Genomic DNA, 23,196 nt, shown 5'->3' on the forward strand with positions numbered 1-23,196 from the left:
GTGGATTATTACCTTGTGTTAGGGGTGTAACGGTACACAAAAACCACGGTGCGGTACGTACCTCGGTTTTGAAGTCAAGGTTCGGTACGAGTTTTCGGTACAGTGGGGGAAAGTTTGGCTTTCCATGTTCCACTCAGGGGTGATGTAGTGTGCACTGTGCAGTAACTAATTGTACTTGTAGGGCTGTCAACGAATATTCTACTGTATATTGAAATTAATAGTCGACTTGTAAATAAAAAAAAATAATAATAATAATTATATTAGATTGTGAAAATAACAGCCCCCGGTGGGCGGTCATTAGTGGTTAACATACCGTTGTATTCGTTCGGTACACTACACAGCCGTTCGGTACGGTACGGTACACACTGAAATGGTTCGGTACGGATACGTGTCCCTTTACACCCCTACCATGTGTAGGTAATGACCTTCTATTCTATTGTATTATATTGTATTCTATCCCACATGAAAAAGGATTATAAGAAATTATAGTTCCTGCCTTCAGAAAGAAATGTCATATACTGTAGTTTCTGCCTTCAAAATATCATGACCTCATTTCATCAGTTTTTTATGCTATAGATGTTAGATTACTGGTTGCTCAGACATAATATGACACTATATGTAGATTCATACCATATACAAATCTTGTAGATTTTGTATACATACTTCTATTCTATTTTACTCTATTCTATTCGGTATTCTATTTTACTCTATTCTATTTTACTCTATTCTATTTTACTCTATTCTATTCTATTTTACTTTATTGTATTATATTCTATTTTACTCTATTGTATTGCATTCTATTTTATTCAATTTTATTCAATTTTATTCAATTTTATTCTATTCTATTCTATTCTTTTTTTTGTATCCACTTTTTCTCCCATTTTCTATATTTTCTCCCATCCCAATTTCGTATCATCCAATTCAACCCTCCCCTGTCACGGACGCTGTTTCTTGCCTCCCACAAGCCGGCTGCAATGTGGACTAAGTCATACATAGCACAAGTCCCCTCCGGTACTTGAGGTAACAGCAGTCGCATCTTTTCACCTGCGCAGCTCGATCTCTCAGTGGCGAGGAGTAACGCGTGGGAGGCTCACGCTGCCCCTGACACTTCCTGATTCTACTGCGCAGGCGCACCAACCGACCTGTAGGAGTCGCTGTCCACAACGCCAGATCCCCACCCATCAGTTTCCCACCCCCTAATACGGCCAATGTGTATTAGTACGGACGACCAGCTAAACTGAAAGCAAATGTGGAGCGCTGGGCTCGAACTGACGAGCCCAGCGTCTCCAGCATTTCGTGGCGAGCGCCTTGCCCACTACGCCACGTAGCCGCCCTTCTATTCTATTCTATTCTATTCTATTCTATTCTATTCTATTCTAGTCTATATCTGAGGACAGTGCCAGACTGCTGGTCAACATTTCACAGACTCCTCTGGTGTACACCAGACGGAAAACACAACATGTGTCTGTATTTGTGTGTAGTATTTGTGTGTAGCCTATTTGTGTGTGTAAACAGACCTGCAGTTACCCTGAGAGGAGGAGGTAGGGATGAGTGGACGCTGCCAACCAGTAGGACTGTAAATGTTTGTGGGGGATGACGAGGACGCGGGCACAGAACCAAGACGAGGCCCGGGAGACGCAATTAGCCGTGTTCGTAAATATACTGCATGTTCTCCAGTTCTCGGAAAGTTTGTCTCGTGGTCTAAACACTAGGGCTGTCCTCGTCCACTAAAGACATCCTTAGTCAAATAATAGCCATAGGATTTGTCGACTAATTGATTTTGTACTTATTTCATCTACACATCTGTAAAAATATATAAATATATATAGTCGTTTAGCTGCCACTTTTATCCAGAGCGACTTACATTTACATTTACATTTAGTCATTTAGCTGACGCTTTTATCCAAAGCGACTTACAAGTTCTGTATGACAAGTCATCAGGAAGGGCACAACTCTATCAGCTGAGTAACAATGTTCATCAAAGTGTTGAGTGCTACAGTGTAGGTTAGTTTATTAGGACAAGTGCATGACAGTAAGGTTAGTTAGGGTTAGATAAAGAAATAAATAAAAATCTTTTCTTTTTGGTGACGGACAGACACTTCTCTTTTTTTTTTTACAAACTGTGTTTCACCTGCAACAATAATGCAGAAAGATCTCTTTAAAGGATCAATCCAACATTTTGGGAAATTATTTGCCATCTTCAGCCCTAATAAGCACAACAGATCACGATGGCTACTGTGGGTTGGTCTCCTACTTGTGAATGAATGAATACGGTCTCCTAATCGGCTGTGAATTGGCCTTGTAAAATATTTACCCTCAGCTCTGAAAATGCATCCAGCTGGCCCCCTTCCGTCAGCCTATAGGACCTTGTATTATATCATGTTGTGTCTTTATTGGACGTATCAAGGTGCCTGTCTGCTTCACCAGACAACGGCCAAGAGCATCTGTAGTGTGACAGACAGATACTTCTCTTTCTCATCAGGGTTGATGTATCTTTCTCTGTCTCTGTCTCTCTCTGTCTCTATGTTTCTGTCTCTCTCCGTTCTCTGTCTGTGTCTCTCTGTCTGTCTCTGTCTTTGTCTCTCTGTCTCTGTGTCTCTCTGTATGTGTCCCTCTGTTTCTGTGTCTCTGTTTCTGGCTCTCTGTCTCTCTGTCTGTGTCTGTTTCTCTCTGTCTGTCTCTGTCTTTGTCTCTCTGTTTCTGTGTCTCTGTCTCTCTGTCTCTCTGTCTGTGTCTGTCTGTCTCTGTCTTTGTCTCTCTGTCTCTGTGTCTCTCTGTCTGTGTCTGTTTCTCTATGTCTGTCTCTGTCTTTGTCTCTCTGTCTCTGTGTCTCTCTGTATGTGTCCCTCTGTTTATGTGTCTCTGTTTCTGTGTCTCTGTCCTGTCTGTGTTAGTGTCTCACTTTTTATGGCTATCTGTCTCTCTCTGTGTCTGTCTGTCTGTCTGTCTGTCTGTCTGTCTGTCTGTCTGTCTGTCTGTGTGTGTGTGTGTGTGTGTGTGTGTGTGTGTGTGTGTGTGTGCGCGTGTGTGTGTAAACATTGACCCTCAGCCCTGTAAATGGATTCAGCCGGCCCCCATACGTCAGCCTATATGACATTGTGTTATATCATGTCGGTGCCTGGCTGCTTCTCTCCAGACAACGGCCAGAGAATCTGCAGTGTGACGGACAGACGCTTCTCTTTCCTATCAGCGTTGATGTATTAACCCATAAAAGTCTGCGTCATACAGACGTACACCAGCGACGACGCCTATTCAGCACCATGTGATATCCCTCCTCCTTTGCAGCTACGCCTCTGACGTGACCTCTGGGCTGAGTGACGGCTACGAAGGCCTACCGGAGAAGAGCGGGAAGACGGCCGCCCGGCGAACTGCCGGGAAGCTCTTCAGGAGGAGGGCCCGGTCGAGACTGCGCATCACTGGGGTACAATCATTCGTGACACTGTAGATCAGGGGTTCCCAAACTTTTTCAGCTCGAGACCCAAAAGAGAAATTTGGTGTTTCCTCCGGGACCCAAACTTACAAAAATACATCATGAATTGCCATAACATACATTTATAGGGCGGCCGGGTAGTGCAGCGGACTAAGCGTCTGTCTACCACCACAGAGACAGTGGGATCGAATCCAGCTGTGGTTCTTCCGGGTTGGCCGACCGTCGTTCATACTAACACAATTGGCAGTGTTAGCGGTGGGAAACCCGGCGAGGGTGGGTCCTTGTCGCTGTAAACAGCGACTCCTACAGTTCGGTCGGGGCGCCTGCACAGCAAGGTAAGGATCTAGGAGAGGTAGTGTGACCTTCCACACGTTACACTCTCCCAGTGAGAGTCCACGCTGCCAGGTGAAAAGAAGCGGTGGGCTGAGTACACATGTGTCAGAGGAAGCATGTGATAGTCTCCGCCCTCCCGGATCGACGGTAGGGGGTAGAGTGCGCAACGACCAGGAAGGGGATTGGGAATTGGCATGACAACTAACATTGGGATGGGAGAAAAAACGGAAAAAGAAGGGCGGAAAAGATAATAATAAAAAGAAAAAAAACATACATTTATAAACTACTGATAAAGAACACAACAAACCATGAATTTTAAATGTATATGGAATGTATTTATTTAAATATAAAGTTACATCACAGCAATAATCAGAGTGTAATGTTAAGCTGCTTACCACCTCATAACATATGTACATACAATTTTGTAACACTTTTAAAAACAAACATGTTCTACTCTCCTTTCTATTTCTCACCCCTTTTTCAACTCTCCATTTCTTACCCCCTCCCTCCGGCGTCCATACCAAAGGTAGCCGCATTTCTGGCAGACGTTTCTGGTCATGTGACATGTGCGCCCAATAGCGTGACGAGCTGTGTCTTTGCCCATTTCCACGTCAAACAGCCTGCAAACTACCTGGCGTTCTATCGCCATGCTCTAAGACAAACTCTAACCTTAACCAACTTCGAAAGAGTGCCTAAGCTTAACCGTCGAAAGAACTTGCCTAACCTTAACCAACTTCGAAGAGTGCCTAAGCTTAACCAGTGTAGAAACTGACGTCGGCCAATCAGAGAGCGTCTGCCAGAAATGCGGCTACCTCTTACCCCCTCCCTCCGTCCCTCAACCTTAAACCCCAACATTGAGCAACATTCTGATTCATTTGTACTGACTTATTTAGAAATTCTACTGACCTGACATGCTAGAAGGGGTATAATATTTCATCTATGGCACAATGAAATCTAATGAGAGGTATGTGGCTGGTTGAAGTTTTCAACCAGCAGATCTATTCTGGGCTTGGTTTTTGAAAGTGCTATTATGAGGGCGGCTACGTGGCGTAGTGGGCAAGGCGCTCGCCACGAATGACGGAGACGCTGGGCTTGCCTGTTCGAGCCCAGCGCTCCACATTGCTTTCAGTTTAGCTGGTCGTTCATACTAATACACATTGGCCGTATTAGGGGGTGGGAAACTGATGGGTGGGGATCGGGCGTTGTGGACAGCGACTCCTACAGGTCGGTTGGTGCGCCTGCGCAGTAGAATCAGGAAGTGTCGGGGGCAGCGTGAGCCTCCCACGCGTTACTCCTCGCCACTGAGAGATCGAGCTGCGCAGGTGAAAAGATGCGACTGCTGTTACCTCAAGTACCGGAGGGGACTTGTGCTATGTATGACTTAGTCCACATTGCAGCCGGCTTGTGGGAGGCAAGAAACAGCGTTCGTGACAGGGGAGGGTTGAATTGGATGATACGAAATTGGGATGGGAGAAAATATAGAAAATGGGAGAAAAAGTGGATAAAAAAAAAGAAAGTGCTATTATGAGGTCATGCTGAGCATTTAGTCTGTTTCTGTATTTGTTTTTCAGGTATGCTAGAGTAGAAAACCCAGATTCACATAAGTACAGTATGTGGTGCCAAACTGAATCAACACATCTACAGCTTTAAAAAAAAAAAAATAATAATAATTTTACGTTTTTCTTTTTTTCTTTTTTTTTATTGGCGACCCAATAAAAACATGTCCGCGACCCAGAGTTTGGGAAACACTGCTGTAGATGAATACAGCACAAAACATTTATGTCATTATGAATTACTATTATTTTAACAATGTTTTTTTATTTTTCGCACAAGGTCCTAGAAGTGCTTAACACATTGGGGGCCATGGGTTAACTTATATCCATCAATATAGCCAGTCTGCCACCGTTGAAAGCCTATGGAGATGTTTACCTTCTTTGCAGGGCTATAACTTTTTACATTTTATTGCTATATTGACATTACTATAGCCCATTCAACATCGATTATCTATCGTTCAGGATGTGGGAACGTTATATTTTATTCATTCATACATTGTTGTGTTACTAGCGTCGAGAATATAAGTATGTTTTTAATCTTTTCTGCTGTAATTCCAAAAACAGTAGTTATAGGCCCTGAAGTATATATAGATTATCGATTGGCGTTTCTTTCCTATACACCAGACCTGGGCAATTACGGCCCACAGGCCACTTCCGGCCCTTTGGGCGTCCGTGTCCGGCCCGCGGTAAATTTGTACAATTGGAGATAATGAATATTGAACAGAATTAAGTTCAAGTTATCATTGGTTCGGCCCTCCAACACAGTTCAGGTTTCTCATGTGGCCCCTTGTAAAAATGTATTGCCCACCCCTGCTATACACGCTATATTAAAAAATTAAAATGTATATGATCGGTATACATTATGCTTCATCATGCGTGAAGGAAAGGGGGGGGGGTCGTTTATAATTCCTTGGTCGGCAGTAACGGCTTTATTTAGTATGGGTTGATATATTGAGCAGATGGTTTGCAGTGAAATGAATAAACAATCGGCTGAAAATAACGTTAGTGTCCTCTTACCGTTCGCCGATGAGACTGGAGGAGAAAGGTCCCAATTATTTGACGCCGATCTCCTACATCCATTTCCGGTTTGTATGGCGCAATAAACGCCGAAATCATATAGATTATTAAGTTTAGAAAGCGATCCAAATGCACTATAGTGTTTGTCTGGAGTCCCGTAACAAGATGTGACTGCCGGAGGGATTTCCTCGACGCACCGATCGGCACTTCCGGTTTTGGCGAGAGTGTAACTCGCCCGACCATCCACCAGGCGGCGGTATTGAGGCGTTGCAATCTCATACAGGGTCCCGCTGGAGTCCGGAGGTTGGCTGGATGAATTATGAATGCCATGGCGAATTTTTTTTTTATTGATCCAAAAAACGGCGTACGCCGTTGTTGCCGTTCAACGCATGGCGGGAAAAAACAGCGTAAGTCGTTTTTGGCGACCAATGTGTTAAAGTGCTTGATAAAAAAATTATGTAAGTCAAAGCCGGGAATTCCTTGAAAACAGAACTTTTTTTAACACAGTGCTTAAAAAGTCCTTAATTCAAATCAACCATTCGCATTGAAAGTTTTGTTCATCCATGACAAAATTGTTCTGAATCAAGAAATTAAATGTATTTAAAGTCTAACTAATTGTCGGAAATTGGCTGTAAGCCATAAATACATAAAAACAGCATTTAAAAGTGAATTGTATCCTTTTAAATGCCCCTTTAAAATGAAAACTAGTGCTTGGAAAGGTACTTGAAAGTATTTGAATTTCATTTGTCTGTGGGAACCCTGTAAATAAGTGGATTTATGACTGTTTAGATGAATAGACGGGTCTTATTTTTAAATGAACAGTGGAGCTGTACCCAGGTTATGTAATCTGAACAGTAGCTGTACTGTTGTGGGACTGGTGTGTAGTCAGTAGTCTGCAGGTACACATACTGTAAACACACCATGCACTCCCTCACATGTTTGGAGCTGATAACACAGAACACAGTAGCACAATACACACACACACACACACACAGTGTGACACAGTCACTAAGGTTGCGTTCTGTGGGAAAGTTACGTAATTGTTTGCTCCTGGCCTGCTTGAGTTAATAGTTTCCATCTTATTCAATAAAACATTTATATCAATGAAGTTATGGCACAAACAAGCTCAAGGGAACTGTGCACACATGTCCCAGAAGTGAGGTTCATTGTTATTGCTCTTTTTAAAGACATTCTAGTGTAGAATAACCTCTCCTTTACTCTGCTTTGTCTATGTCCCTCTCTGTCTCTCTCTGTCTTTGTCTCTCTTTCTCTGTCTCTCTATTTTTGTCTGTCTCTCTCTGTTTCTCCTTGTTTCTGTCTCTCTTTCTCGCTCTCTCTCTCTCTATCTCTCTCTGTGTCTCTCTCTCTCTCTCTGAGTGTCTCGCTCTCTCTCTCTCTGTCTCTCTATGTCTCTCTCTCTCTCTCTCTATCTCTCCATCTCTGTGTGCAGCTGTCAGATAAAGTGGACCGGGTGGTAGAGTGTCAGCTGCAGACTCACAATGATAAGATGGTCACCTTCAAGTTTGACCTGGACGGAGACAACCCAGAGGACATCGCTGCTGTCATGGTCAGACACTGCTAACTACTAACTAGCCCAAGGAGGAATTGACCTATCGCAAGCCCCGCCCTCTTTTTCTTGACCTTCATATCACAGCTGTGGCTTTCCTTGGTCAGCCTAAGAGAAGGCAGAGCTTGAGATAGGTCAGTTGGTGTGAAAGTGCTGCTATTCAATGTAAATGATAATAGAATATTTAGAATGGATTATATTTAAATCAGAATATTTTATTTTACATCATGAATGAATATTTTATTTTGAACAATAAAATCATCAAGAAAAAACAATGGAAAACAATTCCTAAAATAATTTGCTGTGAAAGAAAAATAGTAAAGTAAGATAAAATAATAAAACAAAACAGTGTCTTGTCTGAAAAGGAACAGGAAGAATAGGAAGAAAACTATTTAAAAAAGTATTCTTTCATCTTCCTACATAACCAAGCACAGTAAATGTCTTCCAACAAAATCATCTGCAAACAAGATCAATTGATGATCAGGCAACCAATCAAGTTAACATACAATAATTTCTGTTAATGAATAATCAATAGGTTATAGGGGTGGGAATCGCCAGAGACCTCACGATACGATACTATCGTGATACTTGCGTCACGATACGATAGAATCGCGATACTAAATATATTGCGATACGCTGAGTATTGCGATATTAATATTGCGTTTTTTATTTTTTATTTTTTTTGATCAAATTTTATTTATTACCTTTTTTCAACTGAACTTTATTTTATTAGATAAAACATGTTGACAAAGTTTTACTTTGCAGTTGAAAAAAGGTAATAAATTAAATTTGATAAAAAAAAAATTTATTTAATTTATTACCTTTTTTCAACTGCAAAGTAAAACTTTGTCAACATGTTTTATCTAATAAAATAAAGTTCAGTCTGTTCATCTCACTTCAATAATTTTTATTGCAGAACATGGTATTTTCTTAAGCAGACACTGTAATCTGTGTTGCATGTACCTGACAAACTGAACTGTTTGTATTACAGTCATATTCCAACTTAACTGAATGCACATGTGTGTGTGTGGACTACTGTACTACTACAGGTATTGAAATTAACAATGCAACTTCCTTATACAAAAAAAAAATATATATATATATATATATTTTTTATGAATAATTAAATATCGATACTTGGCATCTCTGTATCGATACAGTATCGCCACGCAAAGTATCGCGATACTACTACGTATCGATTTTTCCCCCCACCCCTAATAGGTTACTGTCCATCCATTATCTTTAGAAAGCAAGAGGTATATGACGATTACACGGAAACGGAAACAAACGAAAACAAGTCAATCATTTCAACATCTCTGTTAAAGGGAGTTACAACCTCTCTCCTCTTTACTGTACCTTTCAAGAATCACGCCTTCTTAAACTTTTCAAAATCAGGGACTACACTTACTTTGGAACGTTGGATTACCGATCGTTGTCATTGTGACTCCTCTTGTAGAGTTTCAGATGCAGCAGCATATCAGTACATCTCTGACGCAGACCTTGAGCTCCCACCATCTGGACGCTATCTGTACAGTGATCTGTAGAGTAGAATGTGTCCTACTTCTAGCCCCTACCTTATCTTATGCTCTTCCTGATGCTTTAGTTCTTATTGGGAAGTGAGTGACCCAGATAAGAAGCTGTCTCAGGTCTGGCTGCAGTGCAGGCTGTAGAGGGTAGTTGTTGGATTGATTGATTGATTGATTGATTGATTGATTGATTGATTGATTGATTGATTGATTGATTGATTGATTGCAGAATGAGTACGGCTCAATACAAACAATTGTTAAGGGGATGCAGACCAGAAAAATACTTTCGTCTTGTTTAAATCAGGGTCCCCCATTTTCAATTCATCATGACATTTATGACATATATATACAGATATATATCATGACATTTATGACATACACGACATACAGTACAAATATACAGTACTGTTTAAGAGAAAGAGATCATAACAAAAATATATACTGTACATTGGAGGGGGAAGAAACTGTAAATTGGAGGGGGTTGAGTGGGTGGGGGTTTTGGACATTTACCGGGGCCAGTTTCGAATTGCAGCCACCCGTAGGTGCTCTTTGAGAGCGGTTTTGAAGGAGGGTAGGGATTATGGAGCCATTCTGTTGTGTTCTTAGTGTATCTATTATTTATTTACATTTGTTTTCTGCACCTCTGTAGTCATCTACCCCACCTAGCATCCAAAGGTTAGTAGTGCACATTGAGGGTGGGGGGCGGGTACTTTTGGATCTCAGGTGGCTTAATGAGCAGGAAGAGAAGGCCTAGGCATGGTCAACATGTTTGGTGAAGGTGCCAGGTTATACATTTTTCTTTAAACCACATCAGTGTGAGAATTCAGTAATTTTTTGAGTATTGGAATCTTTCTGTTGATGTTTTCTTTAGATTCTTCAGATGCTTCAAATAAACGTATAATTTAATTCATAATACCTTGGATTCGTTTTGGATTTTCTTTTGAATGTGCGTGTTGAAGACACTACCTGGTTTACCAACAAGAAGCCAGCTTACTGTAGGTAGCACAGTGCACAGAGGGCATGTTATATTCTAGTGTCCCAGCTTACTGTAGGTAGCACAGTGCACAGAGGGCATGTTATATTCTAGTGTCCCAGCTTACTGTAGGTAGCACAGTGCACAGAGGGGGTGTTATATTCTAGTATCCCAGCTGCGTCAATACTTTAGGCAACCAACTTGCGTTCAGCGTTTCTCTGATTGGCCACGATACGACATGTGACCAGCGCGAGAGAGCGGCAGTGCGGAAATAGGCTGCATTCTATTGCCATGCTCTGCGACAAACTCTAACCTTAACCAACTCCGAAAGAATGCCTAAACTTAACCATAACCTTAACCAACTACGAAAGAATGCCTAAACTTAACCCTAACCTTAACCAACTCCGAAAGAATGCCTAAACTTAACCCTAACCTTAACCAACTCCGAAAGAATGCCTAAACTTAACTGGCGAAAGAAATATTGCCATGCTCTAAGACAAACTCTAACCTTAACCAACTCCGAAAGAATGCCTAAACTTAACCCTAACCTGTTACCTTAACCAACTCCGAAAGAATGCCTAAACTTAACCGGCGGAACAGAAAAAAAAATTGAAGTGATTCCGCAGGCTCCACAGCAAGGCGGCGAACGAGTTGAGCTAACCGTCGATGTTAAAACAGGGGGGATTACGGCTGCATAATGCCGCGGCAGAGCTCCTGCCGCGGGGGCGTGGCTAGGCGCAAGTTGGTTGCCTGAAGTAATGAAGCGTCCCAGCTTACTGTAGGTAGCACAGTGCACAGAGGGGGTGTTAAATTCTTGTAGGGCTGCTGGCTGATGGCAAACATCATAAACAAGATTACTCGTCGATTTGAGAACATAATCTTCTCATCTTCTACAAGTTCTCCTCCCTCTCAACACAATCTGAAACTACTGTTTAGGCTTGGGGCAGGGGGGGGGGGGGGGGCGGAGTGCGCCATTGTGAAGGAAGCGTGCACTGTGTTTACATCATGAGACAGAATCGTTGTACTGTACTTGTTCTGTATAATGACAATACATTTGAATCGAAGGCATGATAATAGTGTTATCTTGATTATCTTTTTTTTGTGATTGTGGGAAGCCAAAGTCGTAATTGAAACTAGATGAATTGCCCAGACATTATATTCTAGTATTGCTAGAAGCCCTGAACCAGAAGTAAAACCTAATTTGGGTGTAAGAGTTCATACAAAAATGTTATGGACTCATAAAGTCAGAGATCAATTCGTTTTCTTATCAGGGTTCCCACCCAGTATGGAAAAGTATGGAATTTTATTTGGGGTAGTATGGAAAAAGAAAAGTGTGGAAAAATAAGTGCTTCCAGGCTATTGCCCCTATTCTGTTGTCTAAAAATATAAACGATCCAAAAAATGTATTGATCATACAAGCAATGTGTTTTTGGTGGTGCTTTGAAGCAGGCAGGCAGGCAGGCGCAGACAAAATGTTTACCACTGAGAGCCTGAGCTACTGGTAGTCTGTCTAGCCTTCAAATGACTAACTCTAGCTGGATGACTAGAAACAAATAAAACATGTTTGATCTCTTATGTCCACTAAGCTAACGAACTGAAGCTAATGTCAGCTAATAATTTGTTTATATTTATTTGTCGTCCTTTAGTTGTATACAGGTAGTCTCCTTGAGATCGAGGTCTCCTTTTCAAGAGAGACCTGTGTACAGTATACATTGTGGGAAGCCTGGCCTTATATTAGGTTGAGGCGAGTTCAGCCGAGTTCAACCCAACAATTGAAATGAGGCAAAAGGCAGGTTTTTGAAGTTCCACAAAAGATTGTTTTATTGTCCCAACTGTGGGGAGTGGATGTCGGGAAGTAAGCCAACAGAAATCCTTCCCTTCTGGGGGTTTTGGCTTCAGTCTGTCTAGTAGCTCCAGGCTCTGGCTCCTCGTCTCTCTTTAAAGGAACACGCCAACCTTTTGGTAAATTTGCTTATTTCCCATCTACCCTGGAGTTAGACAAGCAAATACCTTTTCTTCTCTGTGCATGCAGTTGGCATAGGGAACAGCCGCACCGTTAGCCTAGCTTAGCGTCATTTACTGGAAGTAGGTGTGCCAGTGTAGCCTAGTTCCCAACAGTCACGAAATACACTCCAAATACAACTCCAAAACTTTCCTGTAAACATGTTGTGACTGCCTGGGCGCAGTGATTTCACGCATCACCTCGAAAGCCCCGTTGTAACTTCCGTCAATAAAACCAATGTGACTAGTAGCTAGCGACAGTACGTGCTTTCATTGAGTGAAGTGGATATCATCAGATAGACTAGCTAATAGTATCTAGACAAATCACAACTTTATAATCATGTCTCGGTGTGTTGTAATTAGTTGTGATAATAGACAATCGAAGCCAGGCCATCCCATCCATCGGCATCGCAGAGAGGAGAAAGTGAAACACTGCCAACCATGGCTGTGGTTTGTGTTCTGTTATGTTAACTCCACACTTTTATTTAGATTTCTCCACATCTCCACATGGTAAATACACAGGTCACAACACGTTTACAGGGACGTTTTGTAGTTGTATTTGGAGTGTATTTCGTGACTGCTGGGAACTACTTCCAGTGAATGACGCTAAGCTAGGCTAACGGTGCGGGTGTTCCCTACGCCAACTGCATGCACAGAGAAGAAAAGGTATCTGCTTGTCTAACTCCAGGGTAGATGGCAAATAAGTTAATTTACCAAAAAGTTTCCAATATACTCGACTTTACATGTAGGGCAAAATACCCCTCTTCATATATCAACCCAAGTACACCTTCAAACACAGTGTTCAAATGTCTTCCAACTAAATCATCTGCAAACAAGACAATTGATGATCAGTCAACCAATCAAGTTAACATACAATAATTTCTGTTAATGAATAATAAGTGTAATGTATAATCAATAGGTTAGTCCATCCAGTATCTTTAGAAAGCAAAAGGTATGACAATTAGATCAGAACAAAAACTGAAACAAACGAAAACAAGTCAATCATTTAAACATCTGTTAGAGTTACAACCTCTCTCCTCTTTACTGTACCTTTCAAGAATCACGCTTTCTTAAACTTTTCATATCCTCCAATATACTTTACATGTTGGGAAAAATACCCCTCTTCACAGTTATCCAAACAATATTCAATAGTCTTCATAGTAGTAATAGTAATAGTTAACCTTCTGTAGTGTGACTATGTCCAGTGTTTGTGATGTCCAGGAGAGACAGCATGTGCTCTCCTGCACCTCCAAGTTGCCTCTGATTAAGAGCACTCAATGCAATCAGTGGTACAGTATGCAGTGCACCTGCGGCGCTCTCTCCCCAATAGAAATCACCAGCAGCCTGCAGCTCACCTGTCGCTGTCTCCGCAGTCTGTGAGCAGGTCGTTGGGGAAATACTTGCCCTCAATTATCCTCCCCGGTGGCCTGCGTTGTGGGAAGGCTGTCAGAGGCACTGGGGTGCCACAGCATATAAAAAAACACATTGGACAAACAAGTACAGTTCTGTCATGGATTGCCATGCAGCAGTCAAACAACAGACACACATGTAGATCAAAGTAAACAAGTACAAGCAACATCTGAAATATCAGAGTTTAATACTTTAAAATCTTCTAATGGAATGGAATATTCTAATTTCACAAACTACATTTTTCCTGTAGTTCAGTCCATTTGTATGGTATTTAAAACTTTGCTTTTCCCAAACCTTTTACATGGAGTATCTAAGCCAAGTGATCCTGTGACCTGTATTTAAAAAGCAAATCAAAAGCGCAATGCCTTATAATTATAATATACAGCGTCTAAGGGTTTTAAGGTGGAGAGAGGCGCACGAGTGTACAGAATGCCACCGTAATCAAATACCGATATAATTGGTTGGTTGTATAATGTAAACTGCACCCAGATAACGTTACTAATGATACGAATGCACTGGCCTGTTAGCTGCCTATAATAGTGAGTAGGTTTCCAGACAGGCCAGATTGTGTTTCGAGTCTCGGGAATTAATCTCAATTATACAAATGTGACCCTGTTATTGTGGAAAATGTGATATCAGAAAATGTGTTAAGACAAGCTTTCTCTGAATGAATGAATGAATGAATGAATGACCTTTATTTATATAGCACCCTTCACAGCACGAATGCACAGTGTGCTTTACACTACAGCTTAATATAAAAACACAATAAAACAAAATCAGAAATAAATGACAACAACAACAAACAGCAGTTAAAAACAGTGAAACCAGATAGAAAAAAGTAGAATAAAAGAATTTGGATAAAATCATGAGTCACTAATTAAAACAAAACTATAGAACAGTGAGGACAAGAAAAAGTGCCTATGTATGACCAAAGGCCTGTCTGAACAAATGTGTTTTTAGCTGTTTTTTAAAAGAGTTTTCAGAGGGGGCAGTTCCCAGGTCCAGGGGGAGAGCGTTCCAGAGCCTTGGTGCTGTCACCTCGAAGGCTCGATCACCCCTTGTTTTCAGCCTGGACCTGGGGACCACCAGGAGGTGCTGATCGGCAGATCTGAGTGAGCGGGTGTTGGTGTAGGGATGGATGAGTTCAGTGATGTAGATAGGGGCCTGACCGTGAAGTGCTCTGAAAGTGAAAGTGAGGACTTTGAAGTGAATTATATAGTGTACCGGGAGCCAGTGCAGGGATACCAGAATGGGAGTGATGTGACATGATTTTTTTGACCTTGTGAGTAGCCTGGCTGCAGCATTTTGGACCATTTGTAGTTTGTCTGTGGATGATTTGGTGAGACAGGTGAAAAGTGAGTTGCAGTAGTCAAGCCTAGAGGAAATAAAAGCATGCACGGACAGTTCTAGTTCAGAGTGAGATATGATGGTGCGTAGTTTTGCAATGTTTCTGAGGTGAAAGAAGCAGGTGTGTGTGAGTGTTTTGACATGTTTGTCTAGGTTCATGGCCTGGTCGAAGACAACACCCAGGTTTCTCAGGTGGGGACGTATGTTGTCTTTAAGGGACCCCAAGTGAGTGGCCACTCTAGCTGCAGTCTTCTCAGCTGCTACGATCAGCACCTCCGTTTTTTTTGCATTTAACTGGAGGAAGTTACTCCCCATCCAGCTTTCAATGCCGAGCAGGCACTCCTGGAGAAGGCTGAGTTTCTCCAAGTTGTCGGGTTTAAAAGAGCAGAGTAGTTGTATGTCGTCTGCGTAGCAGTGGTATTTAATGCCGGTGAATTTATTGATGAGGAGGCCTAGGGGAAGCTCTAGGCTTTTTAAAATCAAATACAATTTATTTGTAAGGCCCGACAACACACGTTAATGGCCCCATGGGCCGAATGCGTCTTCAACAAGTCAAGAAACAAGTCAAGAAACATCACAATAAATCAAGAACAAAGACAAAAACACCAGGAAATTCAAAATAAAATGTAAAATGTATTAATTAAATGAATGCAACACTTCCAGACATACCCCATGCGAAGGTAAGGAAAAACTCACAAAAAACCTAGCAATAGGAAACAAGCACCACAGGCAATGTGGAGGGGAGAATCCTTAGAAGGGCCGTTCAAGGGGGGATCTCCCTTCTTAGATGTCGGTGATAGTAGTGTTGCTATAAAACAGGCGAAACAGTTGGTAAGTATGTACATACGTGTAATGAAACACAAATAAGTACATGGAATAGCAACTGGGGTAGCTAAATGTATAGGGGAGACCTTGCTGGTAACAGAGCAGCCGATAGGAGAGAAACCTCCAAATCGCCAGTCTTTTTTTACGAGTCCAGGGCAGCCAGTTGATGTACTGTGTGCTTTTTTTTGGCGTCTTCTCACGTTGCATATTATTTTTAATTAGACATAAAATATGTAGCCTATTATTATTATTATTATATCATGTGGTCAGCCTTTGTTCTATTCACATGACAACTGATAGTTATACTAAGCAATATTCCTGCGGGTTGGTAGCTTTAGTGTTTTCTCACATTGCATATTAATTTAATTAGACATAAAACGTGTAGCCTATTATTATTATTATTATTATTATTATTATTATTATTATTTATTATTATTATTATTATTATTATTATTATTATTATTATTATTATTATTATTATTATTATTATTATTATTATTATTATTATTATTATTATTATTATTATTATTATTATATAATGTGCACGGGTTGGTGGTGCGCCCTATCCCACTATGGGATATCCTTTACACACAGAAGCCGGGACGCCTGATTACTTTTACCAATGGATTTCCAGTTCCGCGTTTGCGTTCTGCGATCTGATTGGCCACTAAACGTTATAACAGCCGTATCTTCAACTGACCTCATAGTTGATTCCGTTGAACAGCCCAGTGCAGCAGCCGCGCTAACAGAGTCATCCTCCTCCTCCCCCATCTGGTGGCCGTTAACCGACAGAACCTACTCTCAGACTTGTTCCCCAAGAAAAACTGTCTTTTTTTAAACAAAAGTTTTTACTATTTAGAGATACTATAACTGTTAGCTGTTACAGTAAATATGTTCTTAAACATTCAAACTGTGATAATATGGAAAAATACCATCAGCAGGCTGTCCCCAAAATACCCGGTTGTGAGGACTATAGCCTACTTTTATCATTTTTACTCAAGTCCTTTTTGCTCTGCTAAAATTACATTACAATTTCATACCCTAATGTGCGGCACATTTTACATCCTCAATTGGTGGGTTCTGGGGCATTCTCTCTCTGTATGACTGAACTGTCCTGGAGCACAGGAAGAACATACTGACTGAACTGTCCTGGGGCACAGGAAGAACATACTGACTGAACTGTCCTGGGGCACAGGAAGAACATACTGACTGAACTGTCCTGGGGCACAGGAAGAACATACTGACTGAACTGTCCTGGGGCACAGGAAGAACATACTGACTGAACTGTCCTGGGGCACAGGAAGAACATACTGACTGAACTGTCCTGGGGCACAGGAAGAACATGCTGACTGAACTGTCCTGGGGCACAGGAAGAACATACTGACTGAACTGTCCTGGGGCACAGGAAGAACATACTGACTGAACTGTCCTGGGGCACAGGAAGAACATACTGACTGAACTGTCCTGGGGCACAGGAAGAACATACTGACTGAACTGTCCTGGGGCACAGGAAGAACATACTGACTGAACTGTCCTGGGGCACAGGAAGAACATACTGACTGAACTGTCCTGGGGCACAGGAAGAACATACTGACTGAACTGTCCCTGGAGCACATGAAGACCATGTGAATTGTTAAAATGGGTGGTAATCCCTTTTCAGTCATAAGTGATGAGGCTGCGTACAGTACGTGCTCTCTGGCTGTGCTGTTTACTAGTGTTTACTCTTGAGAGACACTGGGCTTTTGTTTACTCAGTCTTGGCACAGTGGGGCTCAGTGCTTATTAGGGCAGTGCTGCTATATGAGGTGAATTAAAACATGCTGACAGGACACCACCCACACCACAACCCAAAACCTCTGCACAATAGACAGTAGCTGAGGATGGCTGGACAGATGGATAGATGGATGGTTGGTTGGATTGGCAAACAGTAAATGGAGAATGAATTAGGGCTGCTCGATTATGGAATCATAATCATCATTATTTAAACTTTAAATATAATTCAACTGAATTTTTTTTGATTTTTTTATGGGAAAAAGTCAAGACCTGGAATTCCTTGAAAACAGCCAATTTTTTAACAAGGTGCTTAAAAGGTCCTTGAGGGGCGCCCTCGTGGCGCATACCATAGTGCCTCGCGCACCTACGCGGCCGACCCGGGTTCGATCCCAGCTCCCGTCGTTATTTGTCGCATGTCCTCCCCACCTCTCCTCCCGTTCGCCCTCTCCTCTGTCGGTCTTGCATGGCCAATAAAAGCTGTAAAAATGCTAAAAGAAATAATAAAAAATAAAATAAAATAAAAGGTACTTGAAATTCAAATCAACCATTCGCATTGAAAGTTTTGTTCATCCATGATTAATTGTTCTGAATCAAGAAATCGTCTCGCTCGCTCCAACTGCTTTTCCTCATATCTTCGCGTGTGATGCTCTAGCTTGCTCTAGCTGGCAAACAGGCCAAGAAGAAGTGAATTTAAAAGTGAATTGTATCCTTCGAGTGACATCCTTGAAAATGACAAATAGTGCTTGGAAAAGTGCTTAAAAGTCCTTGAATTTCATTTTGCAATGTCTGTGGGAACCCTGGATAATTGATGGAGATGATAATTGTCAGTATGAATGTGTTCATTTGCGTTCCAGGTGCACAACGAGTTCATCCTGCCGTCGGAGAAGGAGGGTTTCATCCACCGCCTGGGTGACATCATCAAGAGGGCAGAGGCTCTGATGGGGAAAGAACACGCCGTCCATCTTGGAGGCCACGGACCTCTACGACCCCCGTTTCACAACGGAATCAACTCCCTGTCTGCCTCGCAGGTGAGACTGACCCCGCCTCCCCGGAGTCTTTAAGACTGATGATTTAGACTGACCCCAACCTCCCCAGTTCATTAAGACTGACCCCAACCGGGCGGTTAGGTGGTCGAGCGGAGATTGCGTTCGTCACCAGCCCCGGAGCTGAGTTGGATTCGCCTGTTCGAATCCAGCTCACAGCTCCGGGGTTGTCACCAGCTTGGCTGGCCGTCTGCACTGATACGATTGGCTGTATCAGAGGGTGGGAGAAGCTGGCGGGGTGGGTCCGGGTCGTTGTAAACAGCGACTCCTACAGTTCGGTCGGGGCGCCTGCTAAGCGCGGATTGGACGTGAGGGGGATAGTGTGGTCCTCCCACACGCTACGCCCTCTCAGTGAGAATCCGCGCTGCCAGGTGAAAAGAAGCGGTGATTGGCTGGACGTGTGTCGGAGGAAGCACGTGGTAGCCTCCACTCTCCCATATGATCTGACTGTAGGGGGTAAAGCGCAGCGACCAGGAAGGGACTGGGAATTGGCATACGACTAACATTGGGATGGGGAGAAAATCGGAGGAAAATGGAGGGGGAAAAAGACCAAAAAAAAAAAAAAAAAGACTGACCCCAACCTCCCCAGTTCATTAAGACTGACCTCAAACTCCCCAGGTCATTTAGACTGACCCACACTCCCACACACAGGCTTCGTATAACGGGAACATAATAAAATAAATAAAATACAGTCATAGATTCCAGGGTAAACCTGAGGAGGAGCGGTTGTGTGTTCTGTGTGATCTGGGAGTGGTGGAGGATGAATATCATTTTGTTTTTATTGCCCTTTGTACACCACTTTGAGGAGGGCTTTATTTGAAAAAATTCAAATTGTAAAACCAGATTTGTTTTGGCAGTCTGAGAGCTGTATGTTGAGTTGTTTTTTTGTGGAGGACATCTTCGGTTTTGCAGGATTTTTGGAGAAGGCATGGCACCTGAGACAAAACACACTGTATCCTATATAATTGTATTTGAATTCACCTTGTTTTTCTGTTTATTTACATTGAGTACAGCTTGTGTTATATTACGTTTTATTGTATTTTCTTGTATTTTTTTTATGGCCATCTTGGTCTATGTCATTTGTTAAGTAATTGGTAAAGTATATTATTATATACTTATTGTTATGTGTCTTGTAAGCCCATATGGGCTGGGCATACATCTGTATGTAAGACACGAAAATAAAAAATATCAAATCAAATCAAATCATAGTGGTGAGTAGAGGTGGAAAGTAACTAATTACAGTCACTCTAGTTACTGTAATTGAGTATTTTGTGAGTACCGTAACAAAAGTACTTTTAAATGCCTGTCTCCCCACATTCCAACCCTCTCTCAGACCCCAACCTGCCCACACTCCAACCCTCTCTCAGACCACGCTCCCCCCCACACTCCAACCCTCTCAGACCCCAACCTGCCCACACTCCAACCCTCTCTCAGACCACGCTCCCCCCCACACTCCAACCCTCTCAGACCCCAACCTGCCCACACTCCAACCCTCTCTCAGACCCCGCTCCCCCCCACACTCCAACCCTCTCAGACCCCTACCTCTCCACACTACAACCCTCTCAGACTCCCACCTCCTCACACTCCAACCCTCTCAGACCCCGACCTCTCCACACTCCAACCCTCTCAGACCCTGACCTCTCCACACTACAACCCTCTCAGACTCCCACCTCCTCACACTCCAACCCTCTCAGACCCCGACCTCTCCACACTCCAACCCTCTCAGACCCCGACCTCTCCACACTCCAACCCTCTCAGACCCTGACCTCTCCACACTACAACCCTCTCTCAGACCCCGACCTCTCCACACTCCAACCCTCTCTCAGACCCCGACCTCTCCACACTCCAACCCTCTCTCAGACCCCTACCTCTCCACACTCCAACCCTCTCAGACCCCAGTCTATCCACACTCCAACCCTCTCAGACTCCTACCTCCCCACACTCCAACCCTCTCAGACTCCCACCTGCCCACTCCCTCTCTCAGCACCCCACAACTCGGCTCTGACCTCCTGCATACATCCACTGGGGCTGCCATGGAAATCTCTCCTGGCTTCACGCCAGGACACAATCTTAATAGCAAACGGTGGACACCCCCCCCCCATGGCTATGTTCACCAGCTATGTGTCTCCTCCCAAAACCCCAGAGCAAACTAGTTAAGTCGGGAAGAATGCAGACCGCAGGCCCTGAATCCCCGATTTGGGATAGCTACTGTAGCCTATATTCTGGCTGCAGGTGCTTTGTGCAAAGAGGGCTATTCTCAGAGGGGGTGTGAGAGGGCATTGTTTATAATGGAACTTGTTATTAAGGGCGGTCAGGTGGCGTAACGGAGATTGCGTTCGTCACCAAACCCCGGAGCGGCTAGATTCGCCTGTTCGAATCCAGCTCACAGCTCCGGGGTTGTCACCAGCTTGGCTGGCCGTTCACACTAATACAATTGGCAGTATTAGAGGGTGGGAGAAGCTGGCGGGGTGGGTCCGGGTCGTTGTAAACAGCGACTCCTACAGTTCGGTCGGGGCGCCTGCTAAGCGCGGATAGGACTTGAGTGGGATAGTGTGATCCTTCCACACGCTACGCCCTCTCAATGAGAATCCGCACTGCCATGTGAAAAGAAGCGGTTGATTGGCTGGACGTGTGTCGGAGGAAGCACGTGATAGCCTCCACTCTCCCAGACCGACTGTGGGGGGTAAGTGCGCAGCGACCAGGAAGGGGGATTGGGAATTGGCATAACGACTAACATTGGGATGGGAGAAAATCGGAGGAAAATGGAGGGGGAAAAAGATCAATAAATAAAAAAAAAAAAAAAATGGAACTTGTTACGTGGGCATTTTGGATGCTTACTTACTTACTTACGCCTATCGCTCCTTTTGGGGGAGCATAGGCCGTTGACAACAGTTCGCCAGGGTCCTCTGTTCTGTGCTTTGCTTTCCAGCTGTTTCCATGTCAGTCCGCTCTGTGTGATGTCTGTCTCCAAGTCCCTGCGCCAGGTGTTCTTGGGCCGGCCTCTCTTCCTTTTGCCTTGGGGGTTCCATCTAAGGGCCTGTCTGGTGGTGCTGGTGTTTGGTTTGCGTAGTGTGTGGCCGATCCATCCCCACTTTCTTCTCTTGTTCTTCCACTGGTTGTTCGCCCGTTCTCTGCCATTCTGGATGCACCGCCTGGAAATCTGTGCTTGTTTAGCTGTTACTGGTCTCCAGGTAACCACCCCCCCGCAGACACGAGAGTCAAAGTGCATGAGAGAGAGAGAGGTCAGGTGAGCTATAGAGGAGTATGCTCTCATGGTGGCCACCAGTAATCACACTGTAGGCCCCTTGCCCCCCCCTCCTCCACACATAAAGGTCAGACAATAGGAGGTTGGAATTCTTCCACGTTTTAAAATCCTCGCTACTCAGCCTATGGTGGTTAAACTCAGAAAAGTGGACTATATACGTTAACATTTAAAGGCATCTTAACGGCTATCTTAATTGGTCCATAAAAAATGCTGTTTATAATGGAAACGACTCGACTCCTAAATGTGCAGAAACATTTTACTAGCGTGTTTAACCCTTTCACTACCACACTACCAAAGGGTTAACCCTTTCACTGCGACCATACAGAAGGTTAACCCTTTCCCTGACACACAACAAAGGGTTAAATAGAAATGCTTTCTTGTCCGTTTGCATGTTAAGGTTAAGGGTGCATACTGTACCTTGCAAGAAACGACTCACGTACTCAAGTAGGCTACATAGTCCTCTACACTTTCACACCCATCCCCAGGATGGTGTGGCTGTAGTACGACACCCCAGGAAGTGCCTTGCTTGAGGATACATCGGCATCAACCCTCATTATTCACCGACGTCTTCTGCCGCGTTGACCGTCGGGGGATGACTTTACATCAGTTAGACCTCTGAGTGATTTGACAGAATTAAAATAATAAGATAAGATATTCCTTTATTGATCCCCTTGGGGAAATTCATAGCAGCATGGGGGAGGGGGGGGGGGGTACAGGTAGTATAAGACATGGTACAGGTGACATAATTATAGTACAGTGGAGAAGTAAAAATAGAATAGAATAAAAAAGCAGTGGAAACAGTATAACAAATCAATATAATTAACTCTGGACATGTGCATATGGGCAACAAGGTGCGAGATGGGGGTATGTATGCTCTCTCAGTTATATTTGCCCTACAATAAATTGTTACAATATATAATCTAATCCAATAATCTAAATGTAATCTAATCTAAACATGCTAAAATGCAAAATATAATGATCTGATGAAGTATACACATACGGTCACATACGGTGCGGTATGCTTTGGTAATCTTCACAAATGACTACAACAATTAACAACAAGAACAAGTGTTCTCTTCTCCGATGTTTGTACGGTAATATGTCAGATCTGTAAACTATCTGCTAAGAAAGTGT

At 43.1% G+C, this 23,196-nt stretch overlaps 1 protein-coding gene across 1 annotated transcript in view; it reads left to right on the top strand.

Moving 5' to 3' along the window:
- wnk4a (WNK lysine deficient protein kinase 4a) overlaps positions 1 to 23,196 on the top strand; it is a 209,809-nt gene that overhangs the window by 165,091 nt on the left and 21,522 nt on the right. Inside the window, exons 10-12 of the mRNA XM_084331128.1 lie at positions 3,286 to 3,421; positions 7,784 to 7,900; positions 18,609 to 18,782. Of these exons, the coding sequence (XP_084187254.1) occupies positions 3,286 to 3,421; positions 7,784 to 7,900; positions 18,609 to 18,782 (427 nt within the window). The remainder of the gene's footprint in view (positions 1 to 3,285; positions 3,422 to 7,783; positions 7,901 to 18,608; positions 18,783 to 23,196) is intronic.

The sequence above is a fragment of the Notolepis coatsorum genome (genome assembly GCF_963971535.1).
Source record: "Notolepis coatsorum genome assembly, chromosome: 15".
Classification (NCBI taxonomy): Eukaryota; Metazoa; Chordata; class Actinopteri; order Aulopiformes; family Paralepididae; genus Notolepis; species Notolepis coatsorum.